This window comes from Nymphalis io, chromosome Z, assembly GCF_905147045.1.
Source record: "Nymphalis io chromosome Z, ilAglIoxx1.1, whole genome shotgun sequence".
In the NCBI taxonomy this organism is placed as follows: Eukaryota; Metazoa; Arthropoda; class Insecta; order Lepidoptera; family Nymphalidae; genus Nymphalis; species Nymphalis io.
In genome coordinates, this window is record NC_065918.1 from 4,712,191 (window position 1) to 4,735,609 (window position 23,419).

A 23,419-nucleotide genomic window follows, 5' to 3' on the forward strand; every position below is an offset into this window, starting at 1 on the left:
TGTCCTGCAGTTCATTCAGCACAAATAAGTTACGTGATATATATGACTATGTTATTTATTTTAGTATATATTAATAATAAGTTACTACAAATATATCTTGTTTAAGCTACAATACATTCGTGTTTATGTAAGTTAAATGAAAGAAGTTAGTTTTTTTACGTTTTCATTAGTAGGATCATTATAAAAAGCCATATGTTTACCAGAATAAAAGGAAACATCGAAAACGATTAAGGAATATTTTTCTCCGGACTTCAGATATAATAACCAAATTCATTATGAATGGATTTGAATTGTGATTACGACTGTTTAACAAAATGTTTGATCTGTATTGAAATAGGTCGAGCTTGACGTCATATATTAAGAAATTCGTTACTGTGTGATGTCTATTTATATTTTAAACATGTACTTAGATAATATTAATGAAATAATACTATTTCGAATTTATTTTTGTTTTAAACTTTCAAAACAAATCAAATCTTAAACGTTCAAAACAAATCAGCTTACAAGTTGCAACTTTTATACTTTGGAATTTTACTGGTAATTTCGTACGTGATTTCATATCTTTCTTGCAGCGTTATACATAGTATTACGACGGATAAATTTATACACATTTAACTATTTTATACATATTAGAGCGGTATTTAATGTAAGTCAAAACCGGGGCCATGACTTGACATAACTAAATTAAGTAAAAATAACATACAATAGACCGAATCCGATTATTATGAAGTGTAATCCAAGGGTCAAAAAGTCAGCGGAATGGACGGGAATTTATTTTCAAAATTTTCAATATATATGTGTATTAAGGTCGAGACTCTTTTTAACCTTTCAATATATATGTTTCTTGTATTTGCCTTTAAAACGGGACGGAATAGCCTATTTCACTTCTTGAATTCTTCTTAAATGACATCATCATTGTCATCTCATGCCTCAGGAGTTCCTCAGCTTGCTTCGATTAAAGATTAAAACTTTAGGTATCGCAGACGATGCGAGATGCCTACGATGTAACTCTATCAACGATATTTGTTTATATAAATTAACTCAGCAAATTCGAATATCTGCTTGCGTTTCCTTTTAAAGAATATTTGATTATTTCATGTTTTGATAATAATACTAAACAAACATTAATGCTCAGATCAGCATTGTATTTGTTGCGAATGTATTACATACTTATTTATTAAATGTAATTTTATACGATGTTCGATGCTTTGTTTACATTACGTCAAAGCGAATTTCATTTTCTATTTTGGATTGGTTGCTATGCGAAAGGTATACAAGAGGAGTTATCTTATGGTTTATGTTGTCACAGCTCTCATTCGATCTCATCGTACGCTGACTCCGTAAGAAACAATACGCCAGTTGCTGTGGAATTTAAGGTGTTCGTCGTTCCATATTATATTACACGATAAACGTTTGCTTTATAGGCTAAGTATCTAAAATATAAAGTAATATTACACATATTATTGACCTGATTTTCGAGGCACTTTTTACAAATGATTAAAGAGTGATATTGCTTATAAAGGATTTTTCTATTTTTTTTAAATTGCATTCTCCACTGCTTTTTGTTTTTTTTTAAAGGTTGGTATTGTTTCTTACGGTGTTGCAATGAAATGTTTTTATGATGATTTTCCCATTTATATTAATTGTTATATTACTGCTATTAAATTTGATCATAATAGTAGATTTTGTAAGTTTGTCTCGTAATTTTTTTAATGGTGCTATTAATGATTTTTTTTACAGTGGAGATTGGCAATGGCTGAATACTTCATTATTTATTTTATGATCGAAATTTAATTATTTCATGATTTAATAAAAAAGATAAAAATATGTAAAAAAAAATCTCGATAGTTTTTATTAAAATTGTTTCGTATACATCTTTATATCTATCTTTATTCTATGTTTTTAAATAGAATCATTAATAATCTGGAACAGTTCGGTCACTGTGTCTAATAAGCAAGCTAAGCCATCGTACCCTCTTGTTGTAACATAAATCTAATAACAATAGATAACTCACCAAAAATATTGACTCACCCAAAGCCTATTCCAACCACGAGAGGAGTAAACAAATAAACAACTTTAACATCGAATTGACGCGACATCATGGGTGAGATTTTAAATAATCTATGTTGTTCACTATGAATTCGCGAAAAAAATGTGTTTTCAATGTCCGTGAAGTTGCAATCGGAATTTTGGAAGTTAAATTGAAGTTGCTACTCGTGATAGTAGTTAAGTGGAATAGTGCTGTATATTTAATAAAGATATATTAATCAAGAACTATTTGTAATACAAAATACAGCAGAACTATTATCAAATCGCATGGAATATGCAAATCTAATGTTTCTTTATGTTTAATCCTTTTTCGATTGGAAAGTTTTGATCAGTGCCTTTATCGGTAATCCTTATAATAATTAATCTAACAAATCCCTGGGGCAAACGGGTTAAAAAAATTTTTCAATAAGCCACTTTAGGCAAAGTGATTAGTGTATTGTTTATATTGATTTTCAAATTTAATACACTCGAAGTTACTCGTTTACCAGTACCACTGACAAACTGATTGTCTTTCAAGAATCGTCGAAAGTGGTTTTAGTAAATGATGTCTCCATTTTTAATTATGGATATTCAACTATTTAATATTATTTCTTTAACACAAATACTGCGCCGTACTTTGAAATTTAGAATCAAAAAAACCTGTGTGTTTCTTCCTAAAAATAATATAACGCTTCGAAATGGATACAATATCAGAGGGTAGGAAGTGAAGAGAAATATTTAATATTTTTAAATTTCTTTCTTGCACATAATTTTATTAAATTTTCCGAGTTGAACGATACCTGTCAACTTTAAAAGTATGTACTTATCTTATGACAAGGCCCTTTTTCTATAAGAGACTGAAATATGCGTTTACGCATTCCGCACGTTTAAGGCGATGGGGGTGTGGGACGTTGGATGAGGGACTCAAGAGTCGGTCAAGACCGAGAGCCAAAACAAAACCTGTCAAACGTTGACCTTTCTGTGTATATACACCAATTGATACGTCAATTGGTTAAAATGTATAGAAGTTATATGCGTATACAAGAACATGAAACACACGTTCGTCATCTTAATTGTATTAATTTAAAGCGAACACTACGACGCGCAGCTACTTATGTATTAATATTACTTCTCATTAGTTTTATGCAGGTCGGCATTTACAGATATAAAACATACAATCAAATATTTACCTTAAATATTAAGAATCGATAAGCGTTGTGATTACATAACTTATGTTAATAACTTGAGTATACAGAGCGTTAAAAATAAAACTTGATGTCGTACACTGATATTTTGTTCATGTGGCTCAGTACATTCGGATAAGAAAATAAAACACGCAATTATGATCCGTTCGTATCACAACGACAAACATTTTTTTTTTTTCAAATATCAAAACCGTAATACATTTTATTAGGAAAAGATCTATATAGTTCGTTCAATTTTCAATTGTAATCTACATTTGTTCTGACAAAACGAAGCAGGCCATGTAAGTGTTGATGCAATAACCAATTATCTGATTAATTAGTTCGACCATGGACACTGTAGAAGTATTACCAGTTTATATACCATCAATACACGGGTTCTAAGATGTAATGTCTCTTGTTCTCCATTCATTTCAAATTTCAATCATGACCATATAAGGCTGTTATCCATTCAGTATTAAGTGTTAAATATTCCAAGTAACGCAATAAGTAAATAAAGTATTCTTGCTTTATATAAATAACTATTCGCTACTTACATTATATTACATAATACTTACGTTCAATGTTGTTTGTTTCTAAGCTCACTATTTTCATTTTGCTTTACGTACACACATTGATTAACTTTTGTTGTTTTTCTTACGTTAAACAACATTGTATGTAACATTCGTAATCCTTAAAATAAATAATTCATATTATGATAACCTAATTAGTAACTGTTTTAAATAATTATATGGCTTAGTTTCTGCAATATTGAATTAATAAATGGTTATTTGTTTTATTTTAAACGAGGTTCTTTATAATTAATAACGACAAGTAGATACATACGTGAAGCCCCTAATGATTGTATCAAATCAATTTATTATTTTTGAATACATTTAGATGATACAAGCTACCTTCCATAACCGCGCAGACGTAGACACTTTTTGATCGATATGTGTCCACTTGAAACACGCCGATCGTCAATCAAAAAGTATTCGGTGTAAGTAATGAAAAACTAAAAGTATAATCAACACAAGAAAATAGTGATATCCATCGTGAAACTGACACCGACGGAAAAGAAACGAATTGTTACCAGTGACAGTAGCAACCGGCGATTGTGACCGAACACAAGAACTACGGTTTGCATTGCCGGCGTCCGCGCCAAGTGCCTTAGTCACAATTGTGTTTTAATAAGAATACGTAATTTACTATCGCTGACTCTCATCACCTGTTATATAATCGATTTCTTTTTACTTTAAACGTATTTACGTTTCGAACAATGTTCTGAGTGACTGATCAACATCGCACAACCTTAATAACTAGTATTTTAAATAAATAACAACTAATAACAATAATAATAATATGTCTGCTTAGTTTATTAAAAAAACTATTCGTTTTGGTTACGAAAACTAGAATTTTCTGCGTATTGTAATAAACAAGCTAGTATACCACATACTGTACCCACTACTACAAGTTACATTGATCATACAGTAAACAGTAACAGCCTGTAAATGTCCCACTGCTGGGCTAAGGCCTCCTTTCCCTTTTTTTTGAGGAGAAGTATAAGTAAAGGATAGTACGTTAAATGTACTGGCTAAATTATCCCACCAACCGGAACGCAATACCAAGTATAGCAATACTTGGTTTGGCGGTAGAATATGTGATGAGTAAGTGGTACCCACCCAGATGGGCTTGCACATAGCCCAAAGTAAATATGTTAGGTTTTGTCTCATTCTTTCGAATGTCAAATCTTTGATGGCAGAAAGAGAAATAGCAGTGTTCAGCTGAACGGCTAAACATCGCTTATAAGTAAGGTCGTATATATTTGACTCTGCTACAAATTTATCGAATGTTCAGATTTAATCGCGATTGTCATTGAACTATTAACAAATGTTTTATGTTAATAATATGAATAGCTTAAAGTTGTCGCTTTCTTGACATCAAGTTATTTATAGCAACAAAAAATAATTTTGTACGTAAAGCAAACGAAAAAATATACAATGAACCGAACGAATAGAAACAATATTATGAGGTTTTTCTCTAATGTACATTTAGATATTATTTTAAACGAAGTTACGTAACACGGTATATTGTTGCACAATCGCCTTTTTTCATTATATCGGTACGTCTAATCTATTGTATTTTTTTTTTCGCTGAGTCTTAGTCTTATCTGTTGACTAAGTAGGCAATAGTTATTAACACACATTTAAAGCAAGCAAACATTCCATTCAAGAATACGACGAATCAGAATAAAAAAATAATTGCTACGTTTTAGATGTGATGTTTACGTAAAACGTATGATGTACTGAATAAGGCATGTTTTAAAGTAAGAAACAATAACAAGTGGTTCAATATTTGTTCGCAGGTGTTCGCGCTGCACCACTATGGGACTCGCAGAGGCAGAGGTTCGTGGGAATGCTCACGATCACGGATTTCATAAAGATCTTGCAAATGTACTACACCAGTCCCAACGTGACCATGGATGAGCTGGAGGAGCACCGTCTGGAGACGTGGCGACGTAGGTTTACAATACTTTCCCATATATAGCTTGCTAATCACATATGGCATAATAATCACGGAATCTTAAATCAATGCAAGTGTTTTGAGGACAGAATTAAGATAAAAGTGTCAAGAACCAAATGTATAATGAGATTGACATTATCATTTTTATTTAATTACTGCTTTACACTCAAAAAGAGAGAAAATATAATCCGATATTTTCTTCTCGCCATTATTTTGAACCGCATTTTGTATTCAAATCGAAGAAGAAGTTGTTTCTGATAAAGGAAACCAACAATGCTTGTTCTCGTGCTATTATTATTAACTCTTCCGGTTTCACATGTGTAATATATATAGGAATGCTCGACATTTGCTAAGGTTACACGATTGCGTCCGCGAAATAAGTCGAACTGTAGCCTCTCCGTAACTTTTCCCTTCATAGCATTTATGATAACAGTATTGAAGATATTCTTACTATCTTTTTAATTAGGTACCCTTAATACCACGGTAATAGGCATTGCCATTAACCAAAGGGTCTATATTGAACCGGTGCATGTTATATTTGTAAACTACCCTCGATGCACGGTCTGCCTTTGAAATATAACAGATTGAATGATGATGATTTAATAAATTAAAATAAACAATATAATGCCGACGTAAGCTTTAAGATGTAATCGATTGAAATTTAATTTGAAAAAAAGGTAAAAGTGCAAATTTCGCCGTTTATTTCAAGCTCTCGAACAGATCTCCGATCATAAATATATAATGTTTATAATGTCACATAACTTGTTATGCAATAATATTTTGTTCGGATTGTTTTTTCAATTGCACCTAACCTTTGTTTTTCCTCAAAATTTTGTAGTACAATATATTATTTTGCTATGTGGACTAGAGCATTGACCGCGAATGACTTGCGTCATCGTTTTTTAAAAATATTAAAACTAATTACTCCGTTAGGGAACTAGTAAACTACGTCGATTTTGCATGGAGTGCAATAACGAGTTATAGGCGATATTATATCTTTAACTTTTCAAATATTGTAGAAATACGATCAATTGAGTCTAGCAACACAACGATACATATGTGCTCGTATGAGCTTACTCGAATAAAGTACATTCCAAGACTTACATTGGTTAAATGGTGAATTTCACTGATCATAGTAAATCTTGCTTAAGAATAACATGAAAATATATTTGTGATTATAATTCATCTCGTGCTTGACGGTGAAGGAAAACATCGTGAGGAAGCCTGCATGTGTCTAATTTCATTGAAATTCTGCCACATGTGTATTCCACCAACCTGCATTGGAGCAGCAAGGTGGTATAAGCTCCATATCTTCTCCTCAAAAGGGAGAGGAGGTCTTAGCCTAGCAGTGGGACATTAATACACAGGCACAGGCTGTACTGTAACATGATAAAGGAAACATTAAGCGCTATGTAGAATAATATGTTGTAGTAGTAAAAATTTGATTAATTAAAGGTCAAAAATTAATTTAATTTACAGAGGTGCTGAAGGGATCCGTGATGCCACTGGTGTCTATCGGGCCCGATTCCTCCTTGTTTGACGCGATCAAGATGCTCATCACAAACCGCATACATCGGCTGCCGGTCATCGACCCCGATACCGGCAACGTCCTTTATATACTCACTCACAAAAGGATACTCAGATTCCTTTTCCTTTATGTAAGTTTCGGTCTGTTTTATATTACTACGTACTGTTCTAGTAGACTAGACTAAGGTCTTGTGTCAAGTGATTGTTGAATATAGAATTGTACTAGTCACCTGCCCTGCTTATTTATTAATGTTAAATATTCTGATACCTAGGAGACTAAATCACGCTGTACTACACATAGTCGTTTTGTGTATACTACGTTGCTTGTGAAACCGAACAGAAACCGTTTTTGTACAGAATATATTTCGGAGAGTGTGCCTAGGAACTGTTTAATTTGGTTCCTCCGTCACCTTTTTACCACAGAACTGCGAGGCATTGTAAAGATCTGCACCCGTAGGTAGTTGACGTATCTAAGACACGTACGAAACCATTTGTTTTCTCGTTTCTGATACGCACCGCTAAGATCTGGAACACTCTCCCGACCTTCGTTTTCCCCACCACCTACAATATGAGTACCGTCAAGTCTAGAGTGAATAGGCATCTTCTAGGCAAGCGCGCTCCATATTAGACTGTATCATCACTACCCATCAGGTGTGATAACAGACTAGCTAGCTTATATATTTAAAAAAAAAAAAGCTCTGTAATAAGTATTATTTCTATAGAAATGTTTGTACAAATATTAATTATTGGAGGCTGCACTTCGCAAATAGAATGTCTCATCCGTCTATTCTGCAAATTATACGTAATGACTAAGACGAGATTGACGAATTACTCTCGAGAGTCTAGACAATGAATATGACCCTCGATGTAATTTGTATATGATCCAGCTCTGATTGGCAATGTAGTTTTATGAGAGGGCCAGCGTACTGTCGTCCAAGCGGTAACTGATGCGAAGCAGCAAATATTTTCGATGTTTTTAATAAAGTTTCATTACAGTACATCTGTTCGAATGTATGAGTTATATCTTGCAATTACGTAAGTTTTAAACGAGCAGGTGACAACACGATCAAGCGTTCTCAGATACGTTTTAAATTTGGGTGGGCAATTATTTCAATTTAATTACTTCAGAGTCGGTACGTGTCGGACGGTTATTATATCATAATAGTTATATTTTTATTAATTCCACGGAAAACCAATCAGTGCGTAGCAGTTTGACTACAGTACCTTTTACAAATTATTGGCTTAGCCTGACGAGAGTAAAAACCGTGATTTACGGCGTCACTGGCGTTTCTTTCTGTCTTAAGTGTTAAGATCGGCACGTCCCGGCAAAAATAAAGACATCCTCTAGGACTAGACCATTTTTAGTGGTAATATTTTTTAAATCGCTAAGCTTATAGTGTCGTCTCTCTCGAGTTAAAGCCTTTAGAAACGTTAGTTCAGTCCAGGATTCGAATCAAACTGATACTCGTTACAGATTAACGAGCTGCCAAAGCCATCGTACTTGCAATGCAAGCTTCGCGATGTTCGTATCGGGACCCTGAAGGACATAGAAACGGCTACCGAGGAAACTTCAATAATTGAAGCGCTGAGGAAGTTCGTCAACAGACGAGTTTCAGCTCTGCCCCTCATCGACACCGAGGGTCGACTCAAGGATATTTATGCTAAATTTGACGTTATCGTAAGTTCACCATGATCCTATTTAGTGTAACTATTCAATATAACTTACTTGTGCATTTATAACGTTAGTAAGGATTGGCGTACTTCTTTTATTTTATGTCGTTCATAAAGTTTCGTCGTTTTCAGAATTTGGCCGCTGAGAAGACTTATAATAACTTGGATGTTTCGCTGAAGAAAGCGAACGAACATCGTAACGAATGGTTCGAGGGAGTTCAGAAATGCAATCTCGATGAAACATTATACGAAGTCATGGAAAGGATCGTACGCGCTGAGGTACAGTATCTATTATACATATAATAAACTGGTGGTAGAGCTTTGTGCAAGCTCGTCTGGGTAGGTACAACCCGTTCATCAGATATTCTACCGCAAAACAGCAGTACTTGTTATTGTTGTGTTCCGGTTTGAAGGGTGAGTGAGCCAATGTAATTATAGGCACAAGGGACATAACATCTTAGTTCCCAAGGTTGGTAGCGCATTGGTGATGTAAGCGACGGTTAACATTTCTTACAATGCCAAAGTCTATGGGCGTTGGTGACCACTTACCATCAGGTGACCCATATGCTCGTCCGCCTTCCTATTCGATATATAAAAAAAAGGAAATGGTGGCGCTCGAATGACATTGTCAGGACACCCCGTGATTTGGAAAAATAAGGTTACCAGTTAATAAAAGGAACCTTTAAGGAACATATCAACGTTTTATTATCGAGTTTTAATTAATGGCATGGGAAACTGACTTTATCATCATTCTTAATATTACTTACCTTCTTAGTTCTATCTGAATGTGTATCTTTAACTATAGTTAAATTTATTTATAGAATGTAGACACTATACGCTTTAATTGGGATATAGGTAGTAAGTATTGTCTAGGGAATGAGTTCAAGAAAATGAAGAAGTGTATTTTTGTTATGTTCTACATTAATTATATAAAGTGGTCGCATATCTTTGTCAACAGCATCTTCACTATAATCCCCATCACTATAGTATATACATCGATATCAAAATTATCCAACATTTTTTTTCCTTCCTTCGTATTCTGTTCTCTAAGCCATCTCATCAGGCTCTTTTGGCAATACAATAGCGAAATTAATCATTATGGTGAATGCCGTTCTTTCTTTGTAAGGCAATTTTCTAATCTCTAACCAACTACAAACTTTAATCCCCGCTGTAATCTTAGGCGTTAAACTTTTAAAAATCCTTTCTTAGTGCTAACGTATTGTTTAAAAGGAACTTTTACTGTTTCGGACTGTGCGTTGAAACGTCATTCAGTCAATCAGTTATTCTTTTATATATCCGTAGAAGAAGATAAATCTGAAATCCGTAGAAGATAGATAAACCTGAACTAAATAGGTAATTAAATGAATATAACTTCTAGGTGCATCGTTTGGTCGTCGTGGACGAGGAAGACAAAGTGATCGGTATAATATCGCTGTCTGATTTACTGATGTATCTCGTGCTGCGTCCCACCGGCGACTGTGAAGGCGCCAGTCTACGCAACGAGCACGGCCCCATCGAGGAAAAGGACGAGACTCAAAGCTCAGAGGGCAAGGACAACGAAGGAAATACTCGGAACAACTCAGATACGAAAGAGGAAGCCGAGTGCCAAGGCCAGTAAAAGTGTTCGAGTGAACGTGTGACGTAGCGTCAGATTCGTTGTAGTGTAAGCGAGCGCGGCTCTATTCACAGACGGTTGTGATTTGAAATGAAAAACAAAAGGGAACATTTCTGATCGAGTTTTCATTATATAAGTAACATTTATTGCAATCTATGTCTAATATTCTTGCTGGCTAAATATTATTTCTAATCATAACAAATATTTCGTCCCGTTACCGGCCAACTGTCTAACTATTCCACTTTTAATTCTATAATATTTATTTGCATAATTATATATAATTGTAATACAACTATTGGTATCGTAAAGCAACATATTTAAATATAAGATCGTCTTATAAACCTCCGTATTTATAAAGTCTAAAGTGTTATTTCTTCTAAGTTTTTTATAAATTAAATAAACAGTTTCGTAATAATGTCTTTATTGAAGTTTAGATGACTTGTATATTTTGGGGAGTCCATATTTGATTTCTGTAGTTAATTTTTATTATGTCAAATTATTTTTTAATATAAGATAATTTTCTTAACATTATCTGTACAGATCGACACATGTGTTGGTGTATGTACTCGTAGACGTAGTCGATGCGTTTTTTTTTTTACTTTAAAATTAAGTTTTATTTAATACACTATAGGAATTTTGATTAATTGTTTTGCGGATTTTGTACGAAAAATCAATTTGACAATAAGATTTCATGTGAATGTCAGTTCACTATTTTATTCTTATAGTGAAACGCAACAATTATCAATAACAATCTCCTTGACATTTTAACATTTAGTTTTAAGTTTTATGTATACCTTGCAGAATTTTTATGGACAATAATTTTATTGCTCACTTGTCATGTTTCAAACGCTCCAGACTTTTAATCGGATTAGCTACGATCGATATATCACAAAAGTTTCCAACACTATCATTGAAATTAATATATTTATACAAAAACAAATTCTTCTACTGGAATAAATGATTTGACATACATTTTTATTGAGATGAACTCGCGTGTTTATCAAGTGTGTTAAACTGAAATGAATGCCTCATTTATTTATTCTTAATTCCAATTACAAAAATGTTATGGTCTTACTCATATAAGCGTTGTTTAGCGGGTGATTAGTTAAAGAATGACGCGTCCTCTTCTATCGAATGTCAAATCAATAATGACAGAAATAGAGAAATTAGACTGTAATTAACAGCCGCTAATCATCGAATATGAGCAAGTGCGCTAATCTTCGATTTATAATAATTAAAGCACATTGAACATCTAACATTGTACTCCTTTCTCTCTGTTTCTTTATACTTAACGTTTATTGTATTCGTTCCTAAATCTATTACCAAACAAATAATAATATACGCATGTTGTTTTGGAGCTGACGTGCGCTTCAAGTATTATGAAATGTGTTATTAATTTATGTGTAGTTTAGTGATTAGTAATAACTCAATGAATATTTGTAATAAATGTCGTATTCATATAGTAAATTAACATTGTAGCGGTATTCTGTAATGCCGATGATATCGGCAGTTTTAAAACTATTCAGATGTAGAACGTGTATACATTACAATTAAATATTCTCTTTTTGCTGTTTATTTGTGTCAATGTAAAAAAATATCAACGCACATAATATTATTTGATATAAAATTAGAATTTTGAAATATATAATTTGAAATAAAACATGGTACCGTGTTAGTTTGTTTTCATTTTACCTTACCAGGGTTTATAAATAAAACTCGAATGTAATTTATTAAACATTCTATTACAGTTTGATAATAAGTTTATTGTTATCATTAAGTAGTTATATATATCATGAGAATTAGTTCCAAACCATAGCAGCTAATTAATTTTATATAAGAACAAGATAACGGTTTTGTAAATATTTTAACCACATTCGCAAAATTCTTAATCATCTGTATTGAGATGTAATCGAGAAATGTTATACAACTCTCCTTTGATTTAACATAAATGTTACTTTTTATTTTCTTACTTTAAATAAAACTAGCGAATTTCTTACTTTAAATTTAGCATATCTTACGACAGCTTATCTATAATATTACCAAAGATACCTTAGAAACACCTTACCCCTTGTAAACACATCCGCATATAAAAAAAGTTGGTAACTGGATACTTCCTATTTGTCACCAAAATTCGTTTGTAAATCCGGGTACTCAACGTGACATCGGTAGAATATTTTGTGCGCTCAAATAACGTAGACACGCCAAAATAGGAGAAAGAAAATGCGGGTACTTAAAAATACAAGTATTAAAACAAGTATAGCGCCATCTACTTGCATAATTCGTAATTTTTAGCTAGATGGCGGTTTAATTGAATGTCAGTGATGCCAACTTGTGGGTTTTCCCCCTAAATTTGGAAGGAATCCTGATGTCCAGGATGTTTTTTTCAAGATATTTTTGTTTTTTCTTAAAAAAGCGCACGACTCTATACTATTTACATTAAGCCTCGAACCCAACCAACAAACTAAACTAAATATAAACTCCAAGCATGGCTATAACTGAAATATGAAAAACTATAATATATTGAGATTGAAATAATAGCTCAACGGTCAGCGTGCTTGTACAGCACGTAGGAGGCCCAGGCTTCGATTTCTGGTCACTGAATGAAAAATAAAAATTGTTTAATTTCATTGTTATCATCGTTAATATTATAATGTCATTAGTTAATGTATTTAAATGTGTAAAATGTACTCGCATAAATACAACTGCTATTTTATATACTACTTAATGTATTTTTAATTTGTATTTGAAATTACTTCTCAAACCATATACAACAAAAAATGTAGGGGTTCTTAATCGATATTCAGGGGAATTTGAAGTTGGTCCTAGGGGAAATATTGTGTAGGAGTTGGCATCACTGTTGAATGTTTCTATTGCCAACTGTTGGATTTCATCCGCAACTCGTTCGGGATAAGAAGTGGTAGCAGTTCTTAAAGAGACAGCACAGGCACGTGAATTATAATGGAAACTAAAGGTTAGTTGTATATATACTCTTCTGTAAAAAATATATAGATGTTTTTGACGGAACGTCCTTTTGCGTTCGCATGTGCACTTTGAACGTTCTAGAATACAATTATTTTGTTTTTAAACATATAAATAATATATTCGCACAGCACATAATGTTTTCATATACAATATAAAAATGTAATTTATATCTTTTATCAATTCCTTAGTCCGTGGCCAACAAAAATGATTTTAATATATCATACAATTTCGAGATGTCAAACGGTGTCTAATATCATATTTTAACTATTGTTTTTTTAAATAGAAATAATTAAATTACAAATGTGCGTAGTTATTTAGTCGTAATTTAAGGTAAATAATTAAAACAAAATCAACACAATCCTCGTGGCCATTTAACTAAGATTACATTACATAGTGACTAAATAGACATCAATTGATTCAATACGCTTACGATTATTTCATATATAGACAACAACAGCGGTTAATAATAGTCTAGCTACGTTTATGCATGCCAGTATAATAATACTATTTAGGGTAAAGAAAAATTATTAAACAAAAATTAAGCGTAAAATGGCGGGTATTAAACAGAAAAAACAACAACTAAACATTATTTTTATCGTTAAGGACAGACATCACGTGACTCTGACTAGACGCGATCGTTGCGAGACTTTTAAGAAAAAAAAAGTTATTTGAACAATATAATTAAAATATATAAACTGATTTATAATTAATGTGAATCTAACATTTAAGTATTACACTTTTTGAGTGCATTGACGAATACATTATGCTTCGTAGAACAACAGTAAGTAAGCACATGTTTCATAAGACGTAATCAAATCTTTTCATTGTTTAACATACTTCATTCTATAACTTATATTTATTAGAGAATGCACATTAAAATCTCAATGAACAAATCAAAATGTTTAATTTAGTCTCTTTAAGCGTATTTGTGTAAATGTTAATTAGCAGATAATTTCAAATAAAAAACTAACCGATAATTCTAAATTTATTTGTCGTTTTCTCAATTTTAATCAATACTCTTAATATTCTTAAGGCTGGAGGTAGGATTGTATCTTTATTATCCGTTAACACGCTGAAGCTTTTTTATCATTTTATGATCTTGTTATTGTTTTGAATGTAAAATAGATGCATTTACGTGCTTACGTCTTTTCAACTTAGTAACCATCAGAAATGTCTTTTTTCTTATAACGGCAGTATTATTATCGTTTGCCTCACTTCGAAGACGTTATAGCCTTTCGCATTTACCGTCAATTAACCAAGGAATAGAAAATAAAACGAAAAGATTCAGAGAGTAGCATAGCACGTTATAGACCTCAATTCAGGAGTCATTTCCACAAGGTCCGCTTTTTAACAACATGCGTTTTCTGTTGGCGGTTGTTGGTTAGATCGTTCTGTGCGAGGTGTTCGGAATAGACCTGTTTTTTTTTACCTACCTGTGTTTTTTTTTATTGTATAGGAAGGTGGACGAGCATATGGACCACCTGATGGCAAATGGTCACCAACGCCGAAATGTTAACATTTAAGTACAGCCTACATCGCTAATGCGCCACCAACCCTGGAAACTAAGATGTTATGACCCTTGTGCCTGTAATTACACTGGCTCACTCACCCTTCAAACCGAAACACAACAATACCAAGTACTGTATTGCGGTAGAATATCTGATGAGTGGGTGGTACCTATCCACGAACTTGCACAAAGCCCTACCACCAGTACTATATAGGTACAGCATATGGACAACGTATATAATTTAAGTCTAATATCTTATTTCATTCTTATATAATGATAAAGAATTTTCGAGAAGTTCATTGCCCGTAAGATGTTATAATTTGATTTTATAGAAAATTGTTTACTAATAATTCGGGGAATACACAATTTGAGCTGAGGAGATATCTTTGCCATATTATGTAGTATATTTATGTACTAGTATTTTCTTTAAATTTTGTCTTTAAAAAAGTTAACAGGCGCAATCGAAATATAATTTCATTATTTAATAGTTGGCATAATTTTGTAGTAGTCACACAACAAAGAGCAATACAGTGGAAGTATTATCTCAAAATTTAAGCGATAAATCATAATTGCTCGCCACTTTTTAAGCTATGTTTTTATTTGCTATAATAGTTAATATTATTTTATTACAATATTCTTTAGACAGAAACTAATCAATATGATCAGCATAATTGGTATTTAATTTCAAATATGAATTACTAATATCTGAATTACTAATTAACATTGTTTCTTTTTGTTATTATACTTATGTTATCGTAACATTTGCTATGATGGGAATTCAAGCACGTGAAAGGAAACTTCTACGGTGCGGCAGCGGCACCGTGTAAGCGCGGCACGGCGCCGCTGCCGAGAGACGGCGCGGCGTCGTGCAATGTTGTGGTTCACACGTGTTAATAAAAATGGCTGACAATTTATTTGTCTAATTTTTTAATTCACTAGGGGAAGCAGTCACGGCACGATAATATCAGTCTAATGTCAGTTCTTACGTTTTAAACGTTATTGTTTTTTTACTTTTAGAGTAAGTTTTGTTTATGACAGAGATGTTCAATTTAGCTTATTATTATTGGGAAATTAAGTTATTTTTAATGTAGGTTAGTGAAAGTAGTAATATATCATTCTTACTATTTGTAGGTACCTAATTTTAATATACTTTTTTATATAATAACACGGTTTTTTTTTTTTTCGAGGAGGAAAGGCATTTACGCATGCCGCCCGGACACGACCGGGACGGGTATGTGGGACTCACGGGGCAGAAGGCCACCGTCCTACCCACTAAAACCTCCTCGTTTCCTTCTCGCCGCATGGTGGCGGGGTTACGGGAACGCGTTAGCTCACCACCGCGACCCCGCCTGCGGACGTCGCTTTGGGTGAGCGACCCAGCTGTTGTTTTTTATTGAGGCTGGCGCCTGGATGGGGAAACGAGTTTGAGAAGGCGGTGACCGAAGTCTGTCCGCCCAGCATCGACACCGAAACTGGACGAAACCGCCTCTCCTTCCTCCTCTACTCTACTTCTGTCTCCGGCAGCCCGAAAGGACTCTGGAGACCAACTCCTCCTCTACTCCTCTACTCCTGTCTCCGGCAGCCCGAAAGGACTCTGGAGACCAACTCCTCCTCTCTCCGGCGGCCCAAAAGGACCCCGGAGTCCTCCTATTTGCCACGAAGCCGCTCGCTGGTCCACTCTGCGCAACAGAGAAGTCCCAGGAGCGGCCCGCGAGACTTTCAGCGCCGCGTCAGTCTCAGCCGCGATCGACAAGCATTCCGGAAAAACATCGGATTGCTGGTCGACCCCGTTGCCCAGGGTGCACCACGTGGAGGTGACTGACATGCACCCCATATAATAACACTGTAAGACAACGTATAAAATTCACAATATTTCGCTGATTAAAAGGGGCCTATACTTTTATAATCCAATAAAGGTATTTTCTTTTAAACCTAAATTATAAGATAAAATCCACGTATATATATATATTTTTTATTATAATTTACCATATTTAATTATTATGCGTTATTGATAGAAATGTATTTCTGGTTATGTCTACATAACCGGAAATTTGATTCTACAAATTTTCCGTCTCTCTTTTCTTCGTCAACATTGCAATAAATTATACGATACGAATTAATTTTTCAGGAACTGAAATGCCTCACTGTTCAAGAAAAATTTTACCAGCTCGCTCTCAAGGTGTAAACTCATCTCATACACGCATAACATGTCCTAGCCGAAATGTGTGTTTTGCCGAACCTAGCACATCACGTACCACTGCAAATAAACAATCGGTGCTAAATGATGATCCAGATATTGAAATCCCTGTCCGTAAGTTCTTAAATATTGTCGAAATCCTTTGAGTAACTTAATCGAAGTAATATAAGCGACAATCATTGTACAAACACATATATTACTTATAATAACAATCATTTAAAACATTATTTCTAGGGCAAGGTGCTTTATAATTAGAATCCAAAGATATTTTTAACTTTGCTTATTAATACATTTTATTATATTTAAAATATTTTTATATACAAAAATTATAACACGATACAGACTATATAAATGATACAATATATGTAATATTATATTTTTTTTACAGGCCCTACTGATTTTACTTGTTGCTGATAATTAATTTAGTAAAAACAAAAAATATATATTGATTAAATAAATCAATTTATTTTTAGGAGGAAATTGGTGGAGTTATCGGGGTGAGAATTCCAGAGATGTAATGGATGTTTTAGAAAAAAGAGACATTCCTGATGCATATAATGTAGCAGATGAATTCGATGTTGAAAGTTTGAGGTAAATGAATGTTTATATAATTTGTTCATATATCTCTTTTTGGTCTAAAACTTCTTAAAAATATTTCCAGTGTGAACTCAATGAGATTGCCATCAGCAAGTTATATGAAAATTGAGGCATTATTGTGTTTATTCCGTAACAGCCTGTGAATGTCCCACTTCTGGGCTAAAGGCCTCCTCTCCTCTTTTTGAGGAGAAGGTTTGGAGCTTATTCCACCACGCTGCTCCAATGCGGGTTGGTGGAATACACATGTGGCAGAATTTCAGAGAAATTAGACACATGCAGGTTTCCTCACGATGTTTTTCTTCACCGTAAAGCACGAGATGAATTATAATCACAAATTAAGCACATGAAAATTCAGTGGTGCTTACCCGGGTTTAAATCCACGATCATCGGTTAAGATTCACGCGTTCTTACCACTGGGCCATCTCGGTGTTTATTCAGTATTAATTATATTGTACTTATCTTCTATCTACAATATAAAATAACGTGTCCTGACTGACTCATCAACGCAGAGTGAGTACTTTAGGGTTTTTGAAAATCCACAAGGCGTTAAATACGGGCTGAAATTTTGTATGGAGATTCCGTCATTATGAAGTAAGAAGAATGAAATTTAATATTAAAACTTCTGGACAAAAATAAATGCATATGTATTTTGTCATTTTCGGAAATTCGACACCAAACGGGATGGAAAGATGGGTTGGAAACATTGGTATAAAAATGGTGCTTCAAAATTACTGTTTGTGTTTCTTGAATGATTTGGTAAACCAAATTCCACCCAAACGGGTAGGATTTTTATTTTTGTTGTGAAGGATTAGATTGTTTGCTTAGACATATTTAATAAAAACTTCATATACATACTTCCGTGCCTCAACACTTTGCGAGTAGTTAATAATTTTAGTCCCAAAAGTAAACGCCGAGAGTCGTATACAAAGAGGTGCTAAGATTATTGATTATAAATAATGATTTCAGATACTTAAATAGTTTTGTTTTACCTAAATATTTTAGAATCGATACAAATAAATAAACTTGAAGTGTCCGTCGGCCTTTCAAAATAACTGCCTATTTTGAAGACAATATAGCTATTTGCAAGATACCAAAACCAAGACAATAATTATTTTTTGTTTTATCTGTCTGTCTGTTTTTCTGGGTTAATCCATGAAATGGCTAAAAATTACAAATTGGACGATTTCTGAAGTAGAGTGAACATCTGCCGTATTAGGATTCGTGTTTAGTTCAAATTTATGTTGTCGTTGATTTGTCGTCGTTTCTTAAGATCGTTTTGAGTGTTTTCATTAATTTCATGATTGCATTGATAATATTAAATACTTTGTGACGTTAGGTTGCAATAATTAACTCTGTTGTAAATTTGTTTTGTTTTTATATTTTAGTTTATAGATTATTACGTTTTTTTAAACGTTAGCAATGCTTTAGTTGCAGGGCTTAATAAAGTATGCATTCAGTTGTTTAGCTTTATTCTTCTTATAAAAAAATAAAAGACGTACTGAACGTCTTTTGTTTTTACATTAGTTACGAGGTAATCTTTCAGTTTTAAGTTTTCATTAATAGTTAGCCTGCATAAATTATAGAATTTACTAAAGTATGCATTAAGTTGCTTAAAAGTTTCTGTCTAGGTTTTCAAAATAACTGCCTCTTTTAAAGTTAATATGGCTATTTGCGAGTTACCAAAACCAAAACAACCCTCATATCATAAATACTAAAGATCGTGTGTGTTTTGATTATTTGTTACTTCTTCAAGCTTTATCACACTGAAAATATAACATAATTTGGCCTTTTTATCTCGTTTAACTGCATTTTTGATTATGTCACGGGCGAAGTCGCGGATAAACCGCTAGTTTAATAAACACAAGTTATAATTTATTTCATTTTATTTCAGGTCAGAATCGATTATTTACTCTGTAGATTCACTAGACGGCAGTGATGGGGAATCTATAAAAAGTATAGTTAATCCACAGAGAAAACCTTTTACACAAAAAGAAAATCAAGATCAAAAGAAATTAGGACACATAATTGGTAACAGAGGAGCATTAGCAAAGCCTCATCGTCATCGAAGTGGTATTAAACGAAAAAATATCTTTGCTGACTATATTGAATCCGAAAGTGAAGATGAAATTCCAGACATACAACCAAAAGTGTTTAGATTTCAAAAGAACATGGGACAAAAACGCCGTAAAAGATCTGCCTGGCCAGAGAAAGTTTATTCTTCAATATCAAGTATCGATCTTCAAATGGATGATTGCAATTTGCGTTCATCTTCGTCAATGGTCGAAAATCAGCTCGAAGAAGCTGCTACAACACCTGTAAAGCGAGCAAAATTAAGGCAATTGCCTGAGGCAAACAAGTCAGAAACTGCTAATGCCAATAGTACAGTAAATAAAACTAAACAATCAAAAAAGTCAATAATTTCAAAAAAACCATCAAAATCTATATTGAAAGAATGTAATAAAGAATTGAATATATTTAATCAAGCTTCTAGACCGCGAACAAAGCCTACCTTTCTAGGTGCTTTACAAAAAATATCAAAAACAGATAATAAAACTAAAGAAATGCCAACAGCATATGTAAACAGGAAATTTGGTCTTCGAACAGTTATTAAACGAAAAAGTATGTTTGCTGACTATATTGAATCCGAAAGGGAAGATGAAATTCCAGACATACGACCAAAAGTGTTTAGATTTCAAAAGAACATGGGACAAAAACGCCGTAAAAGGTCTGCCTGGCCAGAGAAAGTTTATTCTTCAACATCAAGTATCGATCTTCAAATGGATGACTGCAAACAGCTTCCAGTTTCGTCTATGGTCGAAAATCAGCTCGAAGAAGCTGCTACAACACCTGTAAAGCGAGCAAAATTAAGGCAATTGCCTGAGGCAAAGAAGTTAGAAACTGCTAATGCCAATAGTACAGTAAATAAAACTAAACAATCAAAAAAGTCAATAATGTCAACAAAACCATCAAAATCTAAATTAAAAGAAGGTAATAAAACTAATGAAATGCCAACAGCAAATATAAACAGGAATTTTGGTCATCGACCTGGTATTAAACGAAAAAATCTGTTTGCTGACTCTTTTGTATCCGAAAGTGAAGATGAAATTTCAAACATACAACCAAAAGTGTTTGGATTTCAAAAGAACATGGGACAAAAACGCCGCAAAAGGTCTGCCTCACTAGTGGAAGTTTATTTTTCAACATCGAGTATCGATCTTCAAATGGATGACTGCAAACAGCTTCCATTTTCGTCAATGATCGAAAATCAGCTTGATGAAACTGGTACAACACCAGTAAAGCGAGTAAAATTAAATCAATTGTCAGAAAATAGTTCAAAATCTAAATTTAACCAAGATGAACAAAATGAAAAAACTATAGATGTCGTAGAGACTATTATAACTGTTTGTGGTGAGGAAAGTGATAGTGATCAATCTGAACTTGAAGAATCCAGAGAGGCTGAGGAAGAGATACGGACTAATCAATTTCTTAACTCAAAGAGTACTGTTCATGAAGAGTCCGTAGTCGCCGAAGGAGAGGAACGGATTGATCAAAGTCTTAATGATAAGCAAAATGAAGCGATGAATCTGATGATGTGGAATGCATAGAAACCAAAGAAGAGGTAGAGATTAATCAAAGTATTAACAATGAGCAAAATAAAAGCTATGAAACCGAAGATGAAGTTAGCGAAAGTGATCATAGTAGTTCTGATGACCAAGAGAATAGTGATAGTGAAGTTAATCAAAATGAAACTGAAGATCAAAATATTGATGAAATTGATGAAGAAGAAAGTGAAAACCAAGAAGTAAGTGACAATGCAGAATCAGATGATAATCAACAAAATGAAAGTAATTTATCTCAGAGTAGACGGACCACCTTACAATTATATTTACAAAATATAAAGGAAGAAAATATGATACCGATACCGGAAAGGTCCATGATAAAAGCCCAAAATAAGCCAAAACCATCATGGTCTACACAAAGGTACATATAATATTTATAATATGATATTTTTAATAATTCGTATTTCTTAAAAATTAATAATTTAATGGAATTTAAAACAAATGCTTAATACTTATATGATAAGAAATAAATTATAAAAACAGAATTTTTTAACGGTTACTTGGAATTATTTGTTGAAGTGCGTTGATCATAATGTATATTTTTCATTTTATATAAAATAATTTCAGATACATTTTCTTCGCTCGTGTTCGCGCAAAACGGCTTGTTAAATTATTGCAAGCGTTTATATGCGAGGTCCGACGCCGTCCGCCGAGCCAACAAGCTGTGGACAGCGTCAAGAGGGAGTTGGCGCGCCATAAAATTATTAAAACACACTGAGTTTTATAAATTAATAAGGAACTTCATGCCAAGCGAAATATGCATAAGGGTAAGTCGGTTTTGTATTTTTGCTGAAATGCCAAACAGCCATAGTGAGTCACGATTGATTAACAATAGTTGACTATTTTAAAGTAGCAATTTAAATTTAATCCAAAAATATGGTACTAAATAACTTAATAACATAATAGCTCTTATAGCCTTATATCGGTTTGTTATTATAATGCCAATAAACCAATAAAACAATGCATGTGTTCCAGGTTATTCCAGATTTGGTTAACAAAATACCCTTGCCGAAGAATGGAATCTTCTCTGACATTATGCAATAGATATTTGTTAATATTAAAATATTTTAATATTATTATATAATATTAATAAATATTATTAATTATTTAAATATTTTAATAAATATAATTAACAAAATAAGTATTCTATAAATGAAATATATAATAAATATACTGAAAATAAATAATAATTTATATAATTTAATATTTAATTGTAAAATATTGCTTTTTATTTATTTAATTGTAAAATGTAATGTAACTGGAAAGGTTTTAGTGAAATAAAATTCAATGATTATTTATGGACTTGTTTATTCGAATACAGGATAAGAATATATCACATAAAATACAACGGAGAACCATATACATACATACTAATTATATAGGTACATATTGAGGGTTTATTACAAAATTTTTACATCCTTTATCATATCTTCCTTGTCAGATTATTAAAAAAAAACAATATATCATAATTATTTTAATGTAACAGTAACATGTTCTACGAATAATAATTAGGGTACTAAAATGTCATAATCAAATTAAACCTTAGAAGCGCCACCTTAGACCATAAAAATTAAATTATAAATTAAAGCAAAAAAATTTTTAACGTCTCAATTGAAATAATGAATAATATTGCATATAAATTCATAAAAGATTATTGTGAAAAGAAAAGTTAAACAAAAACTTGTTTCATTCCTGAATATTTGCTTGTCATGATCATAAAATACATTGTCAGTTATTTTAAAAACACAAGACTACTTCTCAAACCGAAGATTAATAAATAACTTGAATTGCACCTATATTGGTAGATATCAAATTACATGATTATAGCAAATCTTATACAAAATGTTGATGTTGGACCCAAACATCTTTAAGAAAAATAAACATTTGTACATGTATATCAACAATCATATTAATAATCTTATTATAAAGATATTTTATGTAAGTATTAATTAATTATATTAATAAATTGCA

At 32.7% G+C, this 23,419-nt stretch overlaps 2 protein-coding genes across 8 annotated transcripts in view; both read left to right on the forward strand.

The window, feature by feature from the left end:
- The window catches only part of LOC126780259 (uncharacterized), a 67,135-nt gene extending 54,917 nt beyond the window's left edge, over nt 1-12,218 (forward strand). For all 6 annotated transcript variants that reach the window (XM_050504573.1, XM_050504570.1, XM_050504572.1 and 3 more), the window contains 5 exons: nt 5,575-5,727; nt 7,212-7,390; nt 8,734-8,937; nt 9,063-9,209; nt 10,309-12,218. In XM_050504573.1, the coding sequence (XP_050360530.1) occupies nt 5,575-5,727; nt 7,212-7,390; nt 8,734-8,937; nt 9,063-9,209; nt 10,309-10,548 (923 nt within the window). In that variant the 3' untranslated portion in view covers nt 10,549-12,218. The remainder of the gene's footprint in view (nt 1-5,574; nt 5,728-7,211; nt 7,391-8,733; nt 8,938-9,062; nt 9,210-10,308) is intronic.
- Nucleotides 12,219-13,463: 1,245 nt separating this feature from the next.
- On the forward strand, nt 13,464-22,488 carry LOC126780265 (uncharacterized). 2 transcript variants are annotated; one of them, XM_050504583.1, is made up of 7 exons: nt 13,464-13,516; nt 16,225-16,401; nt 17,163-17,345; nt 17,705-17,822; nt 19,720-21,809; nt 22,016-22,215; nt 22,424-22,488. In XM_050504583.1, exons 3-5 carry the CDS (start codon nt 17,171-17,173, stop codon nt 21,431-21,433), a joined length of 2,007 nt encoding a protein of 668 aa, XP_050360540.1. In that variant the 5' UTR covers nt 13,464-13,516; nt 16,225-16,401; nt 17,163-17,170; the 3' UTR covers nt 21,434-21,809; nt 22,016-22,215; nt 22,424-22,488. The 2 variants fall into 2 exon arrangements, with proteins under 2 accessions (XP_050360540.1, XP_050360542.1); XM_050504585.1 differs by lacking the exons at nt 13,464-13,516; nt 16,225-16,401 and adding an exon at nt 16,899-16,950.
- Nucleotides 22,489-23,419: the final 931 nt, after the last annotated feature.